The 23,529-nt window shown below is 43.9% G+C and overlaps 1 protein-coding gene across 21 annotated transcripts in view; it reads left to right on the top strand.

The window, feature by feature from the left end:
* Positions 1 to 20,275: 20,275 nt before the first annotated feature.
* The window catches only part of SUPT20H (SPT20 homolog, SAGA complex component), a 63,221-nt gene continuing 59,967 nt past the window's right edge, over positions 20,276 to 23,529 (top strand). For all 21 annotated transcript variants that reach the window (XM_048847942.2, XM_048847934.2, XM_048848119.2 and 18 more), the window contains exons 1-2: positions 20,276 to 20,380; positions 22,025 to 22,121. In XM_048847942.2, coding sequence (XP_048703899.2) covers positions 22,119 to 22,121 — 3 coding nt within the window. In that variant the 5' untranslated portion in view covers positions 20,276 to 20,380; positions 22,025 to 22,118. The remainder of the gene's footprint in view (positions 20,381 to 22,024; positions 22,122 to 23,529) is intronic.

Here is a 23,529-nt window from a genome sequence, read left to right as displayed (position 1 = left end):
TGATGATGATAAAGCTCTGAGGATGGACATAAGACTTCTTATGCTAGGGTATGCTACTAAATGTGCAGACCCTTAAATATCATTTCAACCCCCAAACGTTATTATTAAACGTTTAGCAGCATAACTACAGTTTACACAATTAAATTAATTAATCTCTACCCCTCATAGCACTTCTACAAGAATAGTTATAGCAAATATTATGAAAGTTCACTGATTTGCCCTGGTGGGTATAAGTTAGGGTTTTTAAGGAAGCAGAGAAATCTTATTGTACCCAGCATTTAAAACACTATTAGACATTTAATCATAGGGATGAAACCAATAAGTTCCAATAAGACTGAAAGAGGGACCTATAGAGACACTAGAAACTTAAAAATGTATTAGAGACTTAACCTTTCTCTACTTTTTAAACTGTTCTGCACAATTCCATGGCAGGGATATAATTCTCTATTAAGTATTATGTGATAAGTTATATTTTTCTATTAAATTCTATAGGACATTTTCATAAGGCAAAGTTATTTCTTAGACATGAATGTAATACTAATTCTTCAACCTAAAGAGTCTGTTTTGCCAGTTGTGAAACTGTTGGGGCTATTTAACACTAACTGAATGAAAAAGAAGATTTTTACTTGTCTCTAAAATGTATAAACTGCTGATAAAATTATCACCTGCTGTGACAGCTTTTTTTAAAACTAAATTTAAGATTAATACGAATCACTGGTCAACTGTACCTTCGTAGTACCGCCCTGACCTCTAGTGGGTTGAATGAGTTAGCTGTAACAGCAACAGTAAATGTTAGGTAGGATTCTTGAATATTTTCCTTTCAGGTTGGAAAATACGGAAGTCACAATGCAGGCAAACCAGAAGTCAAAAATCTGCGAGTTGAATTACATGAAATGAAATTAACAACAGGCCAACAGCATTACTGCCCATGCCTTATGGCAACATCCAACTGGTTGATGAGATCTTTATGAGAGTCAACACATGAATGCTAATTCCCATTCTGAAGTCTGTCCACTAGATAAATTAGCTATTTCATCATTTTATTTGCTTTCTTCGGTGGAAGCACTACCTCTAGCTTGATTTGCTGATCTTTGACCTAGAGAAAGCCATTCTTGGATTCAGGGGAATTAAGGCAGGGTAGGGAGTAGGATACATTGCAGGTAATTGCACCTAATACATTGCACCTAATCCCACAGGAGATGAGAAATAATCAATTTTCATTAACTTCAGTGAGAACTGATAACACTTTGCATCTCCCAGGGCACACCCCATTTTATATAGTGACCCCCACAGGGTACACCACCCGGTCTATTTACAGTTACCGCAGGACATAAAGACCTGTGGACTAGAACCCAGGTCGGCAGAGCCTAGAGTAGCTGATATTTCCACATTGCAATCAGGAGGTAATGCAGAGGCACACTCAGGGAGCACTGTGGAGAGTAGGCGCTGCAGGAAGTACCACCTACAAGATCCAGAGTGACAGTACCTTGCAGCCCTCTGATTGGCCAAGTGCCCCTACTTATCGCCAGGGGATGCCCAAGGAAGTTGTCTGGGCAACCACATGGACCTTGGTCTGCTGCAATGTCAGACTTCACTTAGTCTCCTGATCTTTGGTCCCTGACTCCAGCCTGACTCTGACCTTGTTTCCTGCTTCTCAATTCTAACCCAGTACTACCTCTGATCTCCCATCCCTCATGGGCATACTCAGCCTACTTATGACCTCTAGGCAAGACTGCCTATGCCCTGGTCCCATACACAGGCTAAAGAATATGCTGCTTTATTGTTGGAACTAAGTAGTCAAAATGGCGGTACAACCCCAACCAACAAACTAGAAGTAAGGTCAAAAAGTAAAGCCAAGCTCCAGCCCATAATATTCTGAGTGACTCAGTTAACCCCTTAATAGCCATTTAACTTCATCCCTCCTGTCTTCATTTACAGCATGGATATTTAATGGATACAGCACAAATCCATTAAATAACCTGCTCTTCTTTCTTTCTCCAGATAGCAGACCTCCTCAACTGTCAGTGAAACCTCAGGTTTTGGGGAAACTCTTCCTCCAGTCTCTAGGTTTGACGATTCAGTAGATACTCCCCAACTTGGTATGACAGTCAACTGTTCATCCTTTCCTGATCTTTGCTTCTCATGGTAGTCCTCATCCAAACACTCAGACTCAGGCATCACTTAAACAGGTTTTAAAAGACAAAGGTACCGTGTATTCTAGGATAGTACACTGAATCCATGTTGGCTAGCATGTATTAAAACTTTTAGTATAGACTCAAACCCAGCGCTCTAACTTTGGCACAATAATCATAGGTTTTTTTGATAAGCCTGTTTCTGTAAAACTTCCTCCTCAGTGCTGGGATGAATTAAGTCCAAGTGAGTTCTTATCCTTCTTTCCATCAACAACTGGGCTGGGTGCTTCCCTGTTGTAGTCTGAGGCATGGTTCGATATGTCAAAAGAAATCAAGCCAGCTTTGTTTCCAAGCTCCCAATTCATCATCTTCTTCATTCCCTTGTGGAAAATTCGAACAGCTCTTTCTGCTGGAGCATTCAAAACTGGATGATATGGAGAAATCTGAATATATTTAATCCCATTCCTGCTTAGAAAAATCTTTAAACTCCAGACTGGTAAAATTTGGTCCAGTGTCAGTGACAAGTGCTACCAGTAATCCACATGTGGCAAAGGTCTGTTGGAGCTTTTCACAGGTACACACTGATATTCTTGATGTTGCTATGTGCACTTATAACCATTTTGTATGAGCATCCACTATAATTAAAAACATCTTCCCCATGTTTGGACCTGCAAATCCTGTGTCTATGGAACCACAGATATTCTGGCCATTCCCAGAGATGAAAGGGTGCCAATGCCCGAGTCTGCTGATATATCTGACATTTTGGGGAGATCCTTTATTACTTTTTTGACGTCCTTATCCATGTTTGGCCACCATACATAACTCTGAGCCAAAGATTTCATGTGTGAAATGCCAAGGTGTGCTTCATGTAATTCAGTCAAGGCTTGATCCCACACAGGATACATCCATTCTGTATATTTATTTCTGTACCCCTGGTCCTAAGTAGGTGAATTTTTTTCCTCTTACTCTGATTTGTACACCTGTGTGATATGAACTGAATTAGCTGGGACAGAATAGGATCCCATCTAGAACATTTTCTTATCTGGGAAGCCTTTACTGGGGTCTGGTCTAGGTCTTCCATGAGTAGCACAATTTCTCCTGGTGATTCCATAGAACCAAGTGGTTCTGCTAATGGTAATCAACTGAGGGCATCAGCATTCGGATGCTGATGTCTGCCCTTATAAACTATTTTATACTTATAGGCAACTAATGTCAAAGCCCAATGCTGCAACTGGGCTGCTGCCATGATTGGCACCCCCTTACTTTCATTGAAGAGTCCCACCAGTGGTTTGTGATCTGCCAGAATAGTAAAAGACTTCCCATATACGTATAGGTAGAATTTGTTTATATGCTCAAAACAATAGTGAGACTTTTTTTTTTCCAACTGGAGTAACCCCATGTAGCTTTTTTCAGGGTCCTGGAGACATATCCAACTAGTCTTTCTCCAACATCTCCCATTTTATGAGACATAACTGTCCTCATCCCATATGACAAAGCATTGCAGGATGGATTAATTCTCTGCTCGGGTCAAAATGAACAAGGAGCTCTGAGGATTTGAGTACTTTTTAGACTCCTGGAAGGCTTTCTCTTGTTTCTTTTCCCAATGCCAAGGGATCACCTTCCTAAAATGGTGGTGTAAATATTCTAAAAGGTCTGATACATTTGGAAGAAACCTGTGATAGTAATTTAACATATCTAAATAGGCTTTTAGGTCAGTGGTTTCCTGGGGGCTGGTGCTTATTCAGTAGTCATGACCTTGTTGACCAGAGTGAACTCGCTCCTTGTCTATCCTATAACCCAGTCCTCCTCCTATCTCACATGCCTGTGACATGTCCAGTTTATTGAATTTTTGACCTCCACCTAGCACTGAAAGTCTTCTTTCACAGAATGAGGTAACTGTCTAGCTTAAGGACTTGATTCACTGTTACGTTATAATCCCTACAGAGGTGGACAGTCTTGTAGGGTTTAACCACTAGTGCTATAGGGTAGCCCATACCAAAAACTGCACTGGTGAAATGTTTCAGAGTAACAGCCGTGTTAGTCTGTATTCACAAAACGAAAAGGAGTACTTGTGGCACCTTAGAGACTAACCAAATTATTTGAGCATAAGCTTTCGTGAGCTACAGCTCACTTCATCGGATGCATACTGTGGAAAGTGTAGAAGATCTTTTATACACACAAAGCATGAAAAAATACCTCCCCCCCACCCCACTCTCCTGCTGGTAATAGCTTATCTAAAGTGATCACTCTCCTTACAATGTGTATGATAATCAAGCTGGGCCACTTCCAGCACAAATCCAGGTTTTCTCACCCCCCCCCCCACAAACCCACTCTCCTGTTGGTAATAGCTTATCTAAAGTGATCGCTCTCTGTGCACACATATCTATTCAGGGGACACCATCACAGGGCCTGATAACATCAGCCACACTGTCAGAGGCTCGTTCACCTGCACATCCACCAATGTGATATATGCCATCATGTGCCAGCAATGCCCCTCTGCCATGTACATTGGTCAAACTGGACAGTCTCTATGTAAAAGAATAAATGGACACAAATCAGATGTCAAGAATTATAACATTCAACAACCAGTCAGAGAACACTTCAATCTCTCTGGTCACACGATTACAGACATGAAAGTTGCGATATTACAAAAAAAAACTTCAAAACCAGACTCCAGCGAGAGACTGTTGAATTGGAATTCATTTGCAAATTGGACACAATTAACTTAGGCTTGAATAGAGACTGGGAGTGGCTAAGTCATTATGCAAGGTAACCTATTTCCCCTTGTTTTTTCCTAACCCCTCCCCCCCCCAGATATTCTTGTTAAACCCTGGATTTGTGCTGGAAATGGCCCACCTTGATTATCATACACATTGTAAGGAGAGTGATCACTTTAGATAAGCTATTACCAACAGGAGAGTGGGTTTGTGTGTGTGTGGGGGGGGAGAAAACCTGGATTTGTGCTGGAAATGGCCCAACTTGATTATCATACACATTGTAAGGAGAGTGATCACTTTAGATAAGCTATTACCAGCAGGAGAGTGGGGTGGGGGGAGGTATTTTTTCATGCTTTGTGTGTATAAAAGGATCTTCTACACTTTCCACAGTATGCATCCGATGAAGTGAGCTGTAGCTCACGAAAGCTTATGCTCAAATACATTGGTTAGTCTCTAAGGTGCCACAAGTACTCCTTTTCTTTTTGCTGGTGAAATGATGCCCTCCTTTTCCAACCTATCCAACTCAGTCTTGATTTCTCTGACAGCATGAGGCCTAACGCTGAGCCAGCGAAGGTTAAACAATCAGAAAGCCAGGTGACCTATAAGCAACACTTAAGGACATATCAAAAGGGAATTGCAATAGTAACCACGGCCATTCCTTGCAGATAGTTATCAAAGCTATGTGAAGTAGACTAGAATATTTAACATTTGCTTGTATTGTTAGAGAATCAAAGGGTAGATGCTAAATGTATTTGTCTGTGTTTACCTATATCTTATTAGAAGTTTACATATATCTTATTAGAAAAACAATGTAACCAGATTAGTTTGTAGATGCTAATTCCCTTTCATGTCTTAATTGCCTTATATTACGCATGCAGATGGTTCAGTTAAGCTGAGGATCAAAGATGTAAGATACTGCAGGAAACTAATAGTATTATTTACATAGTTAAGATTAAGACAATCTATGCTCTAATGAAATAACAGCTAATTGCCTGATGCGAATGAATGCAACTAGTTTATTTGTGTATGCATAGGAAACAAAAGATTAGTTTCAAAGCAACAGTCCACAGACAATATACAGGTTTCAGAGTAACAGCCGTGTTAGTCTGTATTCGCAAAAAGAAAAGGAGTACTTGTGGCACCTTAGAGACTAACCAATTTATTTGAGCATAAGCTTTTGTGAGCTACAGCTCACTTCATCGGATGCATACTGTGGAAAGTGTAGAAGATCTTTTATACGCACAAAGCATGAAAAATACCTCCCCCCACCCCACTCTCCTGCTGGCAATAACTTATCTAAAGTGATCACTCTCCTTACAATGTGTATGATAATCAAGTTGGGCCATTTCCAGCACAAATCCAGGTCCCCCCCCACCACCACCACCACCACACACACACACAAACCCACTCTCCTGCTGGCAATAACTTATCTAAAGTGATCACTCTCCTTACAATGTGTATGATAATCAAGTTGGGCCATTTCCAGCACAAATCCAGGTCCCCCCCCCCCCCCACACACACACAAACCCACTCTCCTGCTGGTAATAGCTTATCTAAAGTGACCACTCTCCTTACAATGTGTATGATAATCAAGGTGGGCCATTTCCAGCACAAATCCAGGGTTTAACAAGAATATCTGGGGGGGGGGAGGGGTTAGGAAAAAACAAGGGGAAATAGGTTACCTTGCATAATGACTTAGCCACTCCCAGTCTCTATTCAAGCCTAAGTTAATTGTGTCCAATTTGCAAATGAATTCCAATTCAACAGTCTCTCGCTGGAGTCTGGTTTTGAAGTTTTTTTTTGTAATATCGCAACTTTCATGTCTGTGACTGCGTGACCAGAGAGATTGAAGTGTTCTCCGACTGGTTGTTGAATGTTATAATTCTTGACATCTGATTTGTGTCCATTTATTCTTTTACGTAGAGACTGTCCAGTTTGACCAATGTAAATGGCAGAGGGGCATTGCTGGCACATGATGGCATATATCACATTGGTGGATGTGCAGGTGAACGAGCCTCTGATAGTGTGGCTGATGTTATTAGGCCCTGTGATGGTGTCCCCTGAATAGATATGTGTGCACAGAGAGCGATCACTTTAGATAAGCTATTACCAACAGGAGAGTGGGTTTGTGGGGGGGGGGGGGGTGAGAAAACCTGGATTTGTGCTGGAAGTGGCCCAGCTTGATTATCATACACATTGTAAGGAGAGTGATCACTTTAGATAAGCTATTACCAGCAGGAGAGTGGGGTGGGGGGAGGTATTGACAACTGGCGTATCAGTTTTCTTAAGAGCTATAAAGGAAAGCCCCAGGCCTTATCCTGCCATCTCAGGTTGGCTTAAAGTTGAACAGGGAAGATCTAAGCCATAAAACTGAGGTCTCCAGGTTTACCCTGGAATTCTCATGGAATAACTTAAGGAGATTCTATACCTGGGCTGCCTATTGGACTATAACCTTTTAAATTGATTCCAGAAAGACTTTTACAAATGTGCAGCCTCATCAACTCTGCTAGCACACTGCATAGCACTTCACAAGCATAGCATCACAGATCCATGCTAAAATCTATGCTTACACGTTGCTGATAGATAAACATAAAGAACATGTAAAATTAAATCACCTTCTTCAACACAAAAGTAATGAATTTCATAATTATATGTATCTGTTCATATTTCAACATTGTTTTTACTATTACTGAGAAAATCAGTAATTGTCAGAATTTGTCTGTAAGACCTGTGGGTATGTGCCTGTGGGCACGTTGCTGTGTTAGGCAGGAAGAAGGGAAATATGTGGCCTAAATTGTCAGAAGTGATTTGTGATTTTGAGTGCCTTAAGTTCAGAGTACCTAACTGGAGACACCTTAGAAATGCATGATAGAAAGGACAAAGGAAGTTCTTGTGATAGAAAGGACAAAGGAATTTGGCCCATGGGATTGTGAAATACTTTTTGGAGGACTCACAGGACCTGAGTCAAGCAAGGCTTTGCCTACATTGGAAAACAAAAGGACTTGAACCCTGGGTTAAGACTTGACCTGGGCTCAGACCCTGCAGCCCGGCTGGGACCTGGGACCTTGGGTCTGAGCCATAGGCGCCGAGTTTCTAATCTCTCGAGAGGTGCTCACCCCCAGCTTTGCCCAGGCCCTGCCCCTTTTTTCCCCCACCCCACCTTTTCCCACCCCTGCTTGGCCCCCACCCCACCCCACCTCTTCCCGCCCCACCTCTTCCCCCTCCGCCAAGTGCACTGCACCTTGCTCCTCCCTCCCCTCCAGCGCCTCCAGACCCCATGAAACAGCTGATCCGGGGATCAGGGAGGGAGAGGTGCTGATCGGTGGGGTCCACCAGCGGGCAGGAGATACTGGGGAGGAGGGAGCGGCATTGATAGGGGGGCTGCCGGTGGGTGCTAAGAACCTACCATTTTTTCCCTGTGGGTGCTCCAGCTATGGTCCAAGCCCTGGGTTAGTGTGATTTGTGTTTGAATGGTAAGGGGGAGTTAGGCTTGAGACCGAGTCTGAGCCCTGGCTTATATTGCAGTGTAGACATATCTAATGTGTACCTCAAGTTGAAAGTCAGTGGGTGCTGTAGGTGGTCATCAGCTCTGAAAATCAGACCATTTATATTTAGGTGCAAAATATAGATGTAGGCAGGCAGCAAAGTTTGAAAATTTTGTGATTTGTCAGAGACCATACAGCAAATCAATAGTGAAGTAGGGATTAGAACTCAGGCTGGCTCCTAGCCCTGCTCTTAATTCTCAAGTCCATGTTCTATCTGTATTTAATATATAATTTTCTCCTCAGGGACATGCTGCCATTTCCTTTCTTATTTATGCTTAAATGAGGGGACCATTTGACCAGCCTGAGCAACACTTTGGAAATGTAAGACTGCCCCAGATCAAAATATGAGAAACAAAAAACAGTCTGGGGATTTTGTAATGGGGGAAGTGTATTATAACGGCTGCAGCAGAACTATGATATTTTGTCCCCATTGCACACAACACATGTATTTAATAAAAAATAAGTCTGTTTTCAGACTGCTAACTAGCATGAATTAAGGCTGGTTATTGTTAAAGGATGGGCAAAGCCCCTCATTCTCAGTTTTTATTTTGTTTAAAATTCCCTGGGAATGTATCAGTGTTTATTACAACTGTCAAGGCTGAATCCTCACTCTGTCACTCCAAGTGCAGAAATGGGGGCCCGCAAGGATTTTAAAAATTAATACTTGTCACTGCAGGCTTGTATGACACTCCCAAGGTTACAGCTTTTCTCTGACCTTGGCTTGGTAAACGCTGCCACCACCTAAATGCAAAAAAAATCCTTTGAACCCAGGAAGGAGCACTTGGGAATTCCTCTCTGTAGGGTACCCTCAAGCCCTTTCACCCACCCTCCAGGGAAGAGCTGAGAAAGAAAACAAAGGAAATTAGTTGGGGCTACCAGCTAATCAAACAACATGCACAAACCTCTTAGGACACCAAAAATCCAATCCTGTTCTTAAGAAAGGTAAATTTTATTAAAAACAAAAAAGGGAAAAAATACATCTGGAACTCAGGCTTTTTGCTAGATCTTAAAAGAAACAATTACAAAAATTAAGCACCCAAAACAGTTTTCTTGGGGGTTCAGCTTAAAGGTTACAAGCAAACAAAAGCATCAGGGGTTAGCACAGAGGAGATCCACAAGCCTTAAAAAATAAGCAGAAATAAACCTGTTCACGTCTAGCTAATCTGCTTAAACATTTGGAGTTCAGATAAGTAGTTCTTGGTATGATCTGATGATTTATGATCATACCTGGCTTAAAGCTGCTTATAGAATTGCTGCTCTGCCTGTCCAGCCCAGAAAACAACAGACAAAGGGAAAGTTTCTTTCCCCATTTTAAAAAGTTCTAGCCTTCCAATTGGCTCTTTTGATCAGAAGCCGACTTTTTTTTCATTACCTGAGGGACTTTTTAACCCTTTGCAGGTAAAGCAAGTAAAGAACAGCTACCAAGTGGGATGTTACAGCTAACTGGCTTGCTGGGTGTCCATCAAAGGGAGCTATCTCCCCTCCCCCCCACACACACACTTTATTTATCACAACAACAATTTAAAAATGGGTGGAAAACAATGCAAACAATTGTTTTCACAGTTTTCTGGGTGAATATTGGGACATGGGAGGGCAGAAAAAAAGCAAAAAATAGAGAAAAGTAAGGATATTGAAAGTAAAAGCAGTTTAATGCTGTGATTTATTTAATGAACTGTACATTAAAAGTACATACACCTATGCACACGTGTGTGTGCATATTTATCTTACACTACATTGCCTTACTATAACAGACAGCCTCACATTTACGCTTAGACTTACTTATTAACGTAAAGTGTGATGTATTTGATTTTCTCAACATAATCAGTATTTTTGTGTACCTGACTGGTCCAAAATTTGGGTGAAAATCAGTAAAACCTAAGAATTTTTCAGTAAAAATCAGTAAAAACTGAAAATGAAAAGGGCCTTAAGGATAAGCAATACAATTCAGATAAAATAACAACCAGACAGAATATTTACTTATTCTCTGAGTAATTGAACCCTTTAAAAAATAGTTCTTATCTCCTTCACCATTAACATCTAAAAACCTGTTTCTTGCAAATCCACTCCCCCATCTTTGGAGAGGAATTCAGGGACAGGGTGCTTTGCTGGCTCATTCATTCTCTACTCCAGCTGTAACAATTGGATGGCTGGATGGATTCTCCCATCGCTTGGATGGCTGACTAGTGCTGACTTAAGTTCAATTACAGATTTCAAATAACTCCCTGAAAACAGAGCTGTCTGTAATTTGGACTTTGGGAAGAATAAATGAATTAGGACCACAACTGATTTGATGGGAAAATGGCATTTGTTGAAATAAAAGCGAAAAACAATAGGAAAATGTTAAGCAAATTGCTTAACATAAGGCTGAACAGTTGAGGGGTATTGTTGGTCTGGTTACCTCAGCTGTAAAGTGGGAATAATGATAATGACCTCTTTTGCAACTCACTTTGAGATCTATGGACCAAAAGCATGATATAAGAGCAAGGTGTTATTATGATTAATAGAAAGTAGAGAACATTAAAAAATCTACTGAAGCCTCTTCTCCCCACCAAAATCTACAGGTTCTTGCACTATTATTATTGTTATTTCTATAGCACCATTCATTAGAACGGTGCTATACAGTAGGTGAGGCAAATATCTAACTGATCCCTACTTCGAGGAGGTAATCATCTAAAGACTTAGGACCAGACTCTCAGTGGCCTTAGTGCAGTCATAAAGGGAAGTAAAGGGGCCCACTTCTATGTGGCCTGTTCGGAGAGGATGAGAAAGCAGGCTTCAGTAGTTGCTACTTCCCTTTCTGAGCAAGAGGGGCAGGCAGTAGAGAGAGCCTTGGCTCTGTCCTCTAATAAGCCAACCAAAGTACCTAAGCTGGCACATGGGAGGAAGTAAACTGCACCCTTTCAGTTAAATTAACTTAGTCCCCCTCAGGAGTGAGGGGGAGCGGGACAACGAGGGAAAGGACTGTGACTCCATGAGCCACTGTTCATTCAAAAAAAAAAAAGAAAAGGAGGACTTGTGGCACCTTAGAGACTAACCAATTTATTTGAGCATAAGCTTTCGTGAGCTACAGCTCACTTCATCGGATGCATACCGTAGAAAATACAGTGGGGAGATTTTATATACACAGAGAACATGAAACAATGGGTGTTACCATACACACTGTAACAAGAGTGATCAGGTAATGTGAGCTATTACCAGCAGGAGAGCGGGGCTGGGGGGACGGGACGGGACGGACCTTTTGTATTGATAATCAAGGTGGGCCATTACCAGCAGTTGACAAGAACATGTGAGGAACAGTGGGGGGAGGGGGGCAGGGGGAGGAAATAAACATGGGGAAAAAATCTGAAACCTGTTCATTCCAAGGACTCTTCCTGGAGTAATGCAGCTACTCTCTGCCCCTTACACAGGGTTTTGAGCAAACGGTCAAGCTAGCTCTATGTAAGTACAGTAGAGCACAGTGTAAAATAAAGAGCATGGGAAAGGAGTGTCATAGCTGAAGTGCTTTGCGGAAGAGGTAAGTGTTTTAGAAGATGAGAAGGGAAGGATCTTGGCCTACATTCAATGGAAGGTTATCACAGGCACATGAGAAGGTATACAGCTTGCCATGAGCCCACCAGCAGGTTTGGAAAGTGAAGATCCAAAGGTAAAAATTAGAGAAATATGTTCAGTCTTTAGAAGTGAAATTTAAAACAAGTATCAGGAAACGCTACCCATGACTCACATCTGACATGCCTTGATGCACCAGTCAAATAAAGTGTTTCATCCAGTTATACTTTGTATTATAAATAAATTTCCCTAAAAATGAAGTCCAGTCTAGGATTATACTAGCAAGAACAGTATGTGCTTGGAAGGTCATTTTGGAAAACTTCCTATTCTTTCGGAAATGTTGAAAGTGTTACTGCCCATTAACCATCTATTCTACTGAAATTGTTCATAAGACTGAGGTAATCAGAACACAGGCTTGAAGTTTAAATGGAAGACTAAAGGGAAATACGAAACACAGGACTAAGGAGATAGCACATCTAGTTAGAGGCTATAAACAGGGTCAGGAAACCTGAGATTACCTTCCCAACTCCTCCAATTATTTGCTATGTGACTTCTAGTTAATCACTTAATTCAGGATTTTAAAAAGCTTGGATAGGTGCAAATAGCCATCTGATGCTGTATCATGACACCTATTTCTGGACTCAAGTGGGAGTTGGGTATCCATCCAGGGGATTTTCAAACTGGAGGTTGTTCATGCCCAAATTATTTCAGCCCAGTGGTTTGAGTGCTCCAGGAGGTTAGATTTAGGGGCACAGTCTGAATCCAAAGACTCCACAGAATGGATTCGTTAGCAACATGCTCAGGAGCACTCAGGAGTTGCTCCAGGTGCTCAAAGTTAACCATAACTGAGCATTTATATATTTTTAAAATAATATTCCCTTCATTTAAAGTATCTTGTATTTAACAAGAATCATGAGTGTCAGAAGTGTGTGAAACATACATCAAGTTTTGCTTCTCTCAGTCTCCAGTCTCTCTTTCCTGCCAAAAAGCCTGGCTATAAACCCTGCAGCTTGCCCATCAGGATCAGAATGCTGGTAGAATCTCTAAAGGGTGGCTATCCCTAAATGGGACTCTATCTGGATGAAAAGCTGAAGTAACAAAATTAGGACAAAAATCATAGCTGAAGAAGCAAAGATCAGTTTGGCCTAGGATAGTTATATACCTCTTAATATGAAAGATGCCAATTGCTGGGAATCTGTTACTTTTCAACAACTAATGCATAAAGAAACCTACGAATTCATAAGTGGACTCATTTGCTGACTGCATGTACCTCACCTAGCTCTTCAAGCTAAGCAAAACAGAGAAGGATGAGGGACAACTTCTCTCATTCCAGGAGTGTGGCTTTTTAGCACATAACAGTAGTCATTGATTCTGCAGCACAGTAGTTTGCTTAAAGAATGAAGGGCTGGCTCTAGGCAGGAAAAGGACTCTAGCATAGTTACAGCAGAATGAAGAATATCTCACATTTGCCACTTCCTTTCAATGCCATTACACAGACATATTTATCCCTGAAGAGATAGTTCATGGAGATATTAAGCGGCATGAAAAGAGAAAAGCAGGCTCATATCCACTGGAATAGCTCCTGGATCCATCGTCAGAAGAGATCTGCAACCCAGGCTGAGCAGTGATATCTGTCCAGACAGAATGGTGTCTATTACATTAAATAAAAGGAGTACTTGTGGCACCTTGGAGACTAACCAATTTATTTGAGCATAAGCTTTCGTGAGCTACAGCTCACTTCATCCGATGAGCTGTAGCTCACGAAAGCTTATGCTCAAATAAATTGGTTAGTCTCCAAGGTGCCACAAGTACTCCTTTTCTTTTTGGGAATACAGACTAACACAGCTGCTACTCTAAACCTGTCATTACATTAAACAGAAATTCTTACAGCAGATGGGGTAACTGAGGCAGTGCCCAGCTGCCCAGAGGTAAATTCTCTGACACCTCCTATGTTACATTTCAGAATGAGAGTATAAAGCTAGTCAGTTTGCACATTCAAAGTAAAAAAGAAATATTTGTCACGTGTCCAGGATCTGAGATCTTTTTGCAGCAAAACCCAGTACCTCTGAATGTGTGAATGTTCCAAAATATATGCAATTTTCTTATTTGAAACCACTTACTGTGATACTTTACAACAGCTCTGGCTTCAGTGAACTCAGACTATTTTATTGAGTGTCATACACCTGATCATTAGGTTCGCTCCAGTGATAAATTATCCCCAGTGAAAAGACTAACTTCCAACACTGCACATTCAATTAATGTACACCAAGCCAAACCAAAAAAAGCAGAACGACTATAATAGATTCATTTTCCATATAGACAATGGCAAGTCTTCAAAACACCATAAAAAGAATATTCTTTATAGTTATAGTCACTGTATGAAAAAGATTGCCATATGTATTGCTAATTTTTAATAGGGTAATTAACCATTGGAACCATCGGCAGCGGGCATAATAGGCCAGGGCCTCCCTTGGCGCTGCCGCTAGACCCCCACTTGCAAGTTTGGCTAGGGTTGCCAACTTTATAATCCCACAAAACCGAACACTCTAGCCCCACCCCTTCCTTGAGACCCTGCTCCCTGCTCACTACGTTCCCCTTCCCTCATTCACTTTCACTGGGCTGGGGTAGGGGGTTGGGGTGTGGGTGTGGGAGAGGGCTCTAACTGGGGTTGGGGAGCTCCAGGGTGGGGCCAGAAATGAGGGTTTCATGGTGTGGGAGGGGGTTGCGGGTTGGAGTGCATGGGGGTGAGGGCTCTGTCTGGGGGTGCGGGCTCTGGGGTGGGGCCAGGGATGAGGGGTTTGGGGTGCAGGAGGGGGCTCCGGGTTTGGGGGCAGCTCAGGGCTGGAGCAAGGGGTTGGAGCTCAGGGTTGAAGCGCTGGCTTACCTCCAGTGGCTCCTGGTCAGCGGTGCAGCGGGGGGGCTAAGGCAGGCTTCCTACCTGTCCTGTCACTGTGCACCGCGCTGCGCCCCGGAAGCAGCCAGCAGGTCTGGCTCCTGGGCAGAGGCACGGCAGGTGGCTCTGCATGCTGCTTTCACCTGCAAGCACTGCCCCTGCAGCTCCCATTGGCCATAGTTGAAAGGGCATAATGAGAGGGGTCCCACAGGGATCGGTTCTGGGTCTGGTTCTGTTCAATATCTTCATCAATTATTTAGATAATGGCATAGAGAGCACACCTATAAAGTTTGTGGATGATACCAAGCTGGGAGGAGTTGCTAGTGCTTTGGAGGCTAGGATTAAAATTCAAAATGATCTGGACAAACTGGAAAAATGGTCTGAAGTAAATAGGATGCAATTCAATAAGGACAAATGCAAAGTACTCCACTTAGGAAGAAACAATCAGTTGCACACATACAAAATGGGAAATGACTGCATAGGAAGGGGTACTGCGGAAAGGGATCTGGGGGTCAGAGTGGATCACAAGCTAAATTTGAGTCGACAAAACAAACATCATTCTGGGATGAATTAGCAGGAGTATTGTAAGCAAGACACAAGAAGCAATTCTTCCACTCTACTCCACACTGATTAGGCCTCAACTGGAGTATTGTGTCCAGTTCTGGGTGCCACATTTCAAGAAAGATGTGGACAAATTGGAGAAAGTCTAGAGAAGAACAACAAAAATTATTAAAGGTCCAGAAAACATGACCTATGAGGGAAGATTGAAAAAATTGGGTTTGTTTAGTCTGGAGAAGAGAAGACTGAGAGGGGACATGATAACAGTTTTCAAGTACATAAAAGGTTGTTACAAGGAAGAGGGAGAAAAATTGTTCTTCTTAACCTCTGAGGATAGGACAAGAAGCAATGGGCTTAAACTGCAGCAAGCGCGGTTTAGGCTGGACATTAGGAAAAACTTCCTAACTGTCACAGTGGTTAAGCACTGGAATAAATTGCCTAGAGAGGTTGTGGAATCTACATCATTAGAGATTTTTAAGAGCAGGTTAGACAAACACCTGTCAGGAATGGTCAAGATAATACTTAGTCCTGCCTTGAATGCAGGGGACGGGACTAGATGGCCTCTCGAGGTCCCTTCCAGTTCTATCATTCTATGATTCTATGCCCCGTGCAAGTTCTGGGGCAGCTGAGGAGGTGGTATATACTATTTAGCTTCCCGGTGTTTATCAGAAATCTCACTGTACTCCAGAGAGATTGCTGATGAATCCAGGAAGTTGAGTAACAAACACTGCTTCCTCAGCCGCCCCAGAACCTGCATGGGGCATAGCAAAAGCTTCTTCCAGATGAGACGCTTTTGGGATCTGGGGAGGGGAGGCATGGCTGCAGCTGGCCCGGGGTTCCTCTGGGCTGGTGGGGTGGACTCCGGTCTTTGACTGGCATGGGATGCCACTGACTGACGTGGGGAGTGCTCGGGCCTCTGGCCAGCCCGGGGCTCCTCCAGCTGATGTGGGGGCGGGTGCTCGGGGCTCCTCCAGGCACATGGGAGCTCAGGGCTCTGGCCATGGTCGGGGGAGGTCAGGGGGTCTCGGTGCTCCGGCCATGGCGGCGGGGGGGGGGCAGCCATGAGCAGAAGGGGCAGAGCTGGGGGCTAGTCTCCCCGAAGGAGGGCTCCATCTGCCACCCATGATTGGAACAGGTGCTAATTTTTAGAAGCTAGGGTAATTAATCATTGGAACAACTTATCAAGAATTGTGGTGCTGTCTCCATGACTGGCAATTTTTAAATCAAGATAGGATGTTTTTCTAAAAGATCAGCTCTAGTTTCAAACAGGAATTAATTCAAGAAAGTTCTATTGTCTATGTTATACAGGAGGTCAGACTAGATGATCACAGCGGTCCCTTCTCTCCTTATAACCTATGAAACTATGTACATCATTTGTCCCAGCTGTGCATGACAAAAATATTACATATTGTTACAATGTCTTTCCTGTGGGGCAAAAGGGTAAAATATACAGAGAGTATATCTGAAGAATATGTAATCTGTGATTCCAAAATTCCCGTGGCCTGCTTTAGGAAGCCTAACAGATTCCCAAGCCCAGCATCAAGAAGTACTTTTAACACAAAACTTTTATTTAACTATTAAGAACATATCAGGCCGGATTCACCACTGTGTTACTCCACCTTTACGCCAGTGTAACTCTAGTGATTTAAGCTGTGAACTTTCTCTGGGGCTATTCAGAGGACTTCCATGGTTCTCAGCCTCAGAACAATCTCAGAGGCCCCTATGAACTCTGGGAAGCATACAATAGCTGTAGCAGAGGATGCTCTAGCTGCACCCCTTCATCACCTCTCCCCTCCCATTTCCCTACACTGACACACTCCCTTGTACTGAGGCTGGGATGAGGGCTAAGGTAGGGCTGCTCTTAATGGCTCTATGCTGGTGTAGGAAGCCTCCTTATGTGGGGGGTATTCTAAGAAACCACTTCCTCTGGTGACATAAAGAATCCTTAGTGCAATAAAGAATCACCTTCTCTGTTCCCCCATGTATAAAATGGGGATAATAAAACTTACCTATCTCATAAGCATGTCATGGTAATTATTTATCATTTGTAAAGTTCTATTTATGTGCTAAGTACAACCACATTATTTTATTGGCTGTATATTATGAAGGAATGTCACTCCATAGTTGAGGCTGGAGCTACGTGCCCCAACCTACACTTCTATTTTTTATTTGTTTATAAGACAAAGTCTTAGGAATGGAGTAAGTTTTGATTCTGCATAGCATAATTAAGTTGGGAAAGACCTACTCCCACTCAGCAGTTATAAAGCAACATTTTAGATATTTTCAACTTTTATATATTCCTGATGAATTTACTATTAATTTGTAAGATCTACTAAATATAGAGTCTTCAACCCCTTTTTACTCAGCAGGCATTGGGGAACACCAGCACTTTGCAGGAGGAACTCAGGACCTCACAAGATATGACCCTCAGCTATTACATTTGGAAAAATACATTATCACAAGATATTGGCTGCTTGACAGAATCTTCATTATTAGATAATGGAAAAAACTCATATGGACAATGAATGAGATGGAAAGATTAACATATTCAGTGAATAACTCTGTTCATAGTATTATAACATATGGTCTCCTTGGCCAGATGCTTACAGAATTGCTACCATTAATCAATGTTGCAATGTTCCTAACACAGTTTAAACATGTTTTACAATTCTTGTGCTTTAAGGGGTCCAATTCCTACCCCAAAATCTGTATTGCTTGATTAATACGTTGATATTTAGGCAGTAAGGAGTTGTTTTCACTCTTTCCTTACTTCATTATTTTATCATCTAATCCTGGTAGATACTTATGTCTAAATATACCGTTTTACGTTTGTAGCTTAATCTTGATGCTCCTATCTTACGTGTTCTATAATTCATAGAATATTTAAATGTGCATCTGTACCTGTGTTTGTTGTCTTCTTTGTTGTACTCTTATTCATAACAAAATGTTCAAGTAAAGCAAACAGACAAACCACTTTCCACCTATGCCATCAGTAGATTTGTAATGCAATCTGAGATCAGCGCATTGCCTCTGACTCCTGCAGGGATAAGGTCAAGCACCACAAAGATCCTCATTGTTTGGAGCACCTGCTGCTAATGAATATCTGCCACCCTTACCAACACACACACTGCATCTAAGGAGTGACTCGGAATGAGTATTAGCCTGAACGTTGCATCCTGATGAGGCCTGCCCTTGAACTGCCACCTCCACTGGCTGCACCTGTTGGTTTAGAGATGGCTATTTGCAGACCCCTGCAAATCCACGGATATCCACTTTATATCTGCAAATATCTGCCTCCGCATTTTGCAGATGCAGATGGATACAGATCCAAATTTTGTATCTAAAGCCCTGCAAATCTGCAGATATCTGCTTTATATCCATGGATCGTTTTTGCGGATTGCAGATCAAATGCGGATACAAATTTTGTATCCACGCAGGGCTCTAGATATTTGCAAGTTTTGTACTGGAGAATTTCTAGAACTCTGCAGAAAGCCATCAAACTTTTATAGAAAACCAGCCCTCACACCAAATTTGTAATTCTAACAATGAAACAAGATTCATCCCACCCCCCACCATAGAACCATTGCCATAGAACCATTGCCACCCCCCACCAGAGTCACCACTGTGCCCTTCACAATTCATAGATTCAAAGGCCAGAAGACCATTGTGATCATCTCATCTGACCTCCTGCATGACACAGGCCAGAGAACTAACTCCCAAAATAACTCCTAGCGTGCATCTTTCAGAAAAATATCTAGTCTCCATTTAAAAATTGTCAGTGACGTGGTAATTTATTCCAAATGATTTGCTGCTACACCAACCAGTCACGGAATTGCCTACTACCACTGAAATACCTGGGCGCTGTCCGGGGTTCTCTGCTCAGTGTCCCCGTCCGGTTCCCTTCGTTTGACCCTTTGACCGCACTCCAGTCCCTGTTTTTCATTAGTTGTCCTCCGTAATTAGTTGGCTCTCCAGGCCCTGTGGATCTCCCCCTTAGGCTGGGGGGGGGCTCCTTTCGTAGTGGACGAGCTCCGCCCGCCCACTTCCTGGATCCCAATAGACCACTGAAATACCTGTGCCCCCCAGGGATTTCCATTAGCCTGGGCATCAAGCCGTATTTATTTCAAGTACTGAAATGGTCCTCATTACTGTGATAATCACAACCTTTCACATAGTTGTCCTCACAACGTCCTGGTGTGGTAGGGAAGTTACTATTCTCCCCATTTTAAGTGTTCTCCAGGATGGCAAAGTGAGATACAGAGAGTTACTAAGTGCCAGATCTTCCAAGGTATTTACAAAAAGAAAAGGAGTACTAGTGGCCCCTTGGAGACTAACCAATTTATTTGAGCATGAGCTTTCGTGAGCTACAGCTCACGTCATCGGATGCATCGGACAAAGTGAGCTGTAGCTCACGAAAGCTCATGCTCAAATAAATGTGTTAGTCTCTAAGGTGCCACAAGTCCTCCTTTTCTTTTTGCGAACACAGACTAACACGGCTGCTACTCTGAAACCTGTCATTGTCCAAGGTATTTAGGCTCTTAAGATCTGGACATAGGTGACTTGCCCAAGGTCACACAGGAAGCCTGTGGCAGGGCAGGGCCTGAGCGCTGGGTATGGCGAAAGGCAGGGGCGTGGGGGAACCACGGTGGGAGATGCTGGGAGGCTGCAGGGGTCAGGTGTAGGGATACCGGGGACGGGCCCAGAACTGCCTCAGCCCTGAACCACCCCCGCCCGCGGATTCCCGCCCCCGGCCGCTGCGGGGGCTCCACACCCGGCTTGCTCACCATGGCAACCCGGCAGAACCGGCCCCCACCCTCGTCCCGTCTCTAGGGTAACTCTTCCCGCCCCTTCCGGGCCGCGCTCGGAAGTTCTGGGGCGGGAGCAGCCGCCGTGCCGCGGGACTGGAGGAGGAGCGGGGTGGGGGGGCGGATGAAAGGGGCGCGGCGGCAGCAGCTGTGTGGGGGGCAGGACCCGACATGAGGCTGGCAGGTAAAGGGGGCTGGGGCGCTTGTGTCCAGCACTGGGGGCGAGGTCGATTATAACCCTCCGCGGTGCCCTTCCGGCCGGCGACTTCCCCCTGGGCCGGGCCGCTGGGGCCTCCCGCCCCGGCCTCTCCGCGGCTGCTGTGTCGCCTGGGCCCGCCCCGGCCCTCCCCGTGCTGTCGGGGCGGCTCTCATCGCTCTCCCGGCTGGGATCTGCGGCTCCCTCCGATTCCTGCCAACGGCGGCGCTGTCAGTGGTGGCCGCCCCCTTTCCCCTCCCCCCGGGACCCTGGCAAGGCCTGGGTTAAACCTGCCTGGATCCCTCTCCCCGCCCGCGACCCCGTCGTCCTGCCCCTCCCAGCGCCCCTGTCAGCCCGCCGGCAATCCGGCGGATCCAGCGCCGCGTGTGGCCAAGCCGCTCTGCCGTGATCTCGGCCCTCCTCACCTCTGCCTGGCTGTGGGTTGCAGGGTCTCTAGGCCGGGGATGGTGCTTTCGCTGGCTTGGAAAGCGCTTAGCACATCCTGGCCAGTAACGAAAGGCCAGAGCTGTAGCCTCCTTGTTGGAGACGCAGCGTCACTTACCAGTACCACACGAAAGCTCATGCTCAAATAAATTGGTTAGTCTCTAAGGTGCCACAAGTACTCCTTTTCTCAGTACCACAGTGTGTCCCTGGAATTGGGACCAAAACCAACCAACCAAACAAAAAGGCTGAACAGGTTTCTAAGGAAAGAGGTTGGCTAGCATATAGCTAATAACAGAGAGAGACCTACTTGTCAATTTAAACATAATCTGTCATTTAAAATGTGTATTAAAAAGCTTTATAGAACCTAAAACCTGTAGGAACGTTTCCACATTTCAAAGTAAAACCCACTGGAAATGGTTAAACTGGTCCCCTGCAGTGTTTGAAATATAACATTAAGAACCAAAAGTAAAACTGATCTCTTTGACTTTCAAGTCTCCTTCCATTGAGAGAGAGACTGAAAGGGAATGGAGCATGATTAGGATTTAAATCTTGATATTTAAGTAATTGTATTAAAGAAACTGAAATGTCTTTATCTAGTTGAATTTAAAAGTGAAACAGTGCAGGACTTACTTGGTTAATAGCTGAATGAAGAATGTCTGAGGACCACCCAGGTGCTGAGTAAAATTGTTAACACCTCAGTAGTTGGCAGTCTTTACCCTAAGTCATTACTGAACTAACAACTCAAAATGGTGCAAGGAGGTGTAGTTGGTGGAGCTGCTGTCCTTCAAATAATATATAAAATCAAAGCCATCAGTACTGGCTCTTTGATACATAAAATAAATGTTCTGACCACTTAATGTCATTAAATATTCAATTTTACTGTACCTATCAGAGACATTGGTGATATTGATATTCTGCCAAGACCTCACAGGTATGGGTAATGGCATTTGGCCCTGTAATTTCTTTTGATTAAGTTTATTTTCCTTTTCCTGGCTAGTGGTGTTGATGTAGAATGGCTATGCTTCACTTGCAGGATATAACAGTATTCAGTGGTGACTTCTGTATTAGTGGATGAAAGATGCTATATAAATCAATATAATCTGCCATTAAAACATCCAGTTTAAATAATTATAGTGCTTGTTTAACACAGTTGGTGATTGTATTTCTTTCTACCCCCCAACTTTACAGTACCTCGTGTGACCCTAAAAATATGACTATTTGCCTACTGCACCAAAACTCCTAAATATTTCGTCTGCCATTTGAACACCTGGCTTCAACTACAATGGTAAGATACAATTCACGTCATGTTTTTCATAACTCCTTTGCCTTTAGAGTGGTGGGTATTTGGCAGATGAAGGTGGAGAAAGAAAAGTCCTTTGTGTCTCTGACATCCTCAGAAATGTGACTTAACACTCCAACAGTCTCTAGTTGATGGTGGGGCTCTCTGTGGAGCTTGTGAATGCTGCGCCTAAATCATTTAGTCACTGCTGATAGAATATAGGAATTGTCATATAAATCTGTTCTTGTGTCTTGTCTCCAACAGTGGTCAGTACTAGATGATTCAGAGGAATGTGTAAGCCCTACTCACATATCTATAGTGGGCGGTTAGGCAGTAACATGCGTATAGGGTATTTTCTTAATGTCAAGCAGTCAGTGGATGAGTTATACCTAAAAGCCTGTGGATTGATCTCCCTTATGCACGTCTATCCTAAAAAGTATAACATGCTGTATTATTCATATAAATACTTAATGTATAAATATCTTGAATCCTGTTCCTTTCTGTCTCAATGATTTGTAGCAGTGGTTTCCACAGTTGAAAGGCACAGCATCAGTTTGAAAGTCAGGCTTCTATCTGAAAACTTCATACCTACTATTGTTACAAGTAATTTCTAAGGTTACTGTCACTGAAAGATTAGGTGGGGGGAAGTATTTTATCTTTTACAGCACTCTGTCTCTAGCCAGTTTCTCTTCCTGTGCACTGCACTAACATGATGAAATCATATGTTTGCTCAGCTCTGGAGGGAACTTGTATGGACATTCTTCCCTGGGACTTGAGAGAGAGAGTATTTTTAGAGCCCTGCGCAGATACAAAATGCCACCAGGCCCACACTGGGAGGGGGCCCATGATGGATCTTTCTAACCCATCCACGCAGCCAGGTCTGGCCTCTCACCTGGGGCAGTCCAGCACCCAGGCCTTGCTGTGTGAGCAGCTACCAGCCAGCAGGTCCCGCTCACCTGTAGGGAGCTTGCCGCCCAGCAGCCGGGCTCTGCCATGCAGACTGGGCATGGCTGCTGGCCCCAGCCAGACTGGGTAGGCTCTTGGGGGGTCTCATCTTGGGGGATCTACCCTGATCTCCAGTGCAGCTTCAGCTCCAAGCGGTCTCTGCTGCCCACCACCTGTGGGACCCTGCCCACCTCACTGGAGCTGAGCCGCCTTGGACCAGTGCAAAGGCCAGGCTGGTCTCAGCTAATAGGGGTGGAGAGGGTAGTGCGGGGGGCTCAGCTAGGCCCTGCCAGGCAAGTGGTGTCCTGAGTGAGCCCGGCCCGGGCAGGCCCCACTCCTGCTCCAGCCTGGCTGATGGTGACACTCCAGAGGGGCCATAGTGATCCCCGTGCTGCCGGCTGAGCCCGGCGGACACGGTCACCTCCAGGCGGGGCCAGTAAGTGCAAACAAGGGACAGGGTACGGGGGAG

This window comes from Caretta caretta, chromosome 1 (genome assembly GCF_965140235.1).
Source record: "Caretta caretta isolate rCarCar2 chromosome 1, rCarCar1.hap1, whole genome shotgun sequence".
In the NCBI taxonomy this organism is placed as follows: domain Eukaryota; kingdom Metazoa; phylum Chordata; order Testudines; family Cheloniidae; genus Caretta; species Caretta caretta.
Note: the sequence above shows the minus strand (reverse complement) of the source record. Positions and strands in the feature narration are given on the sequence as shown.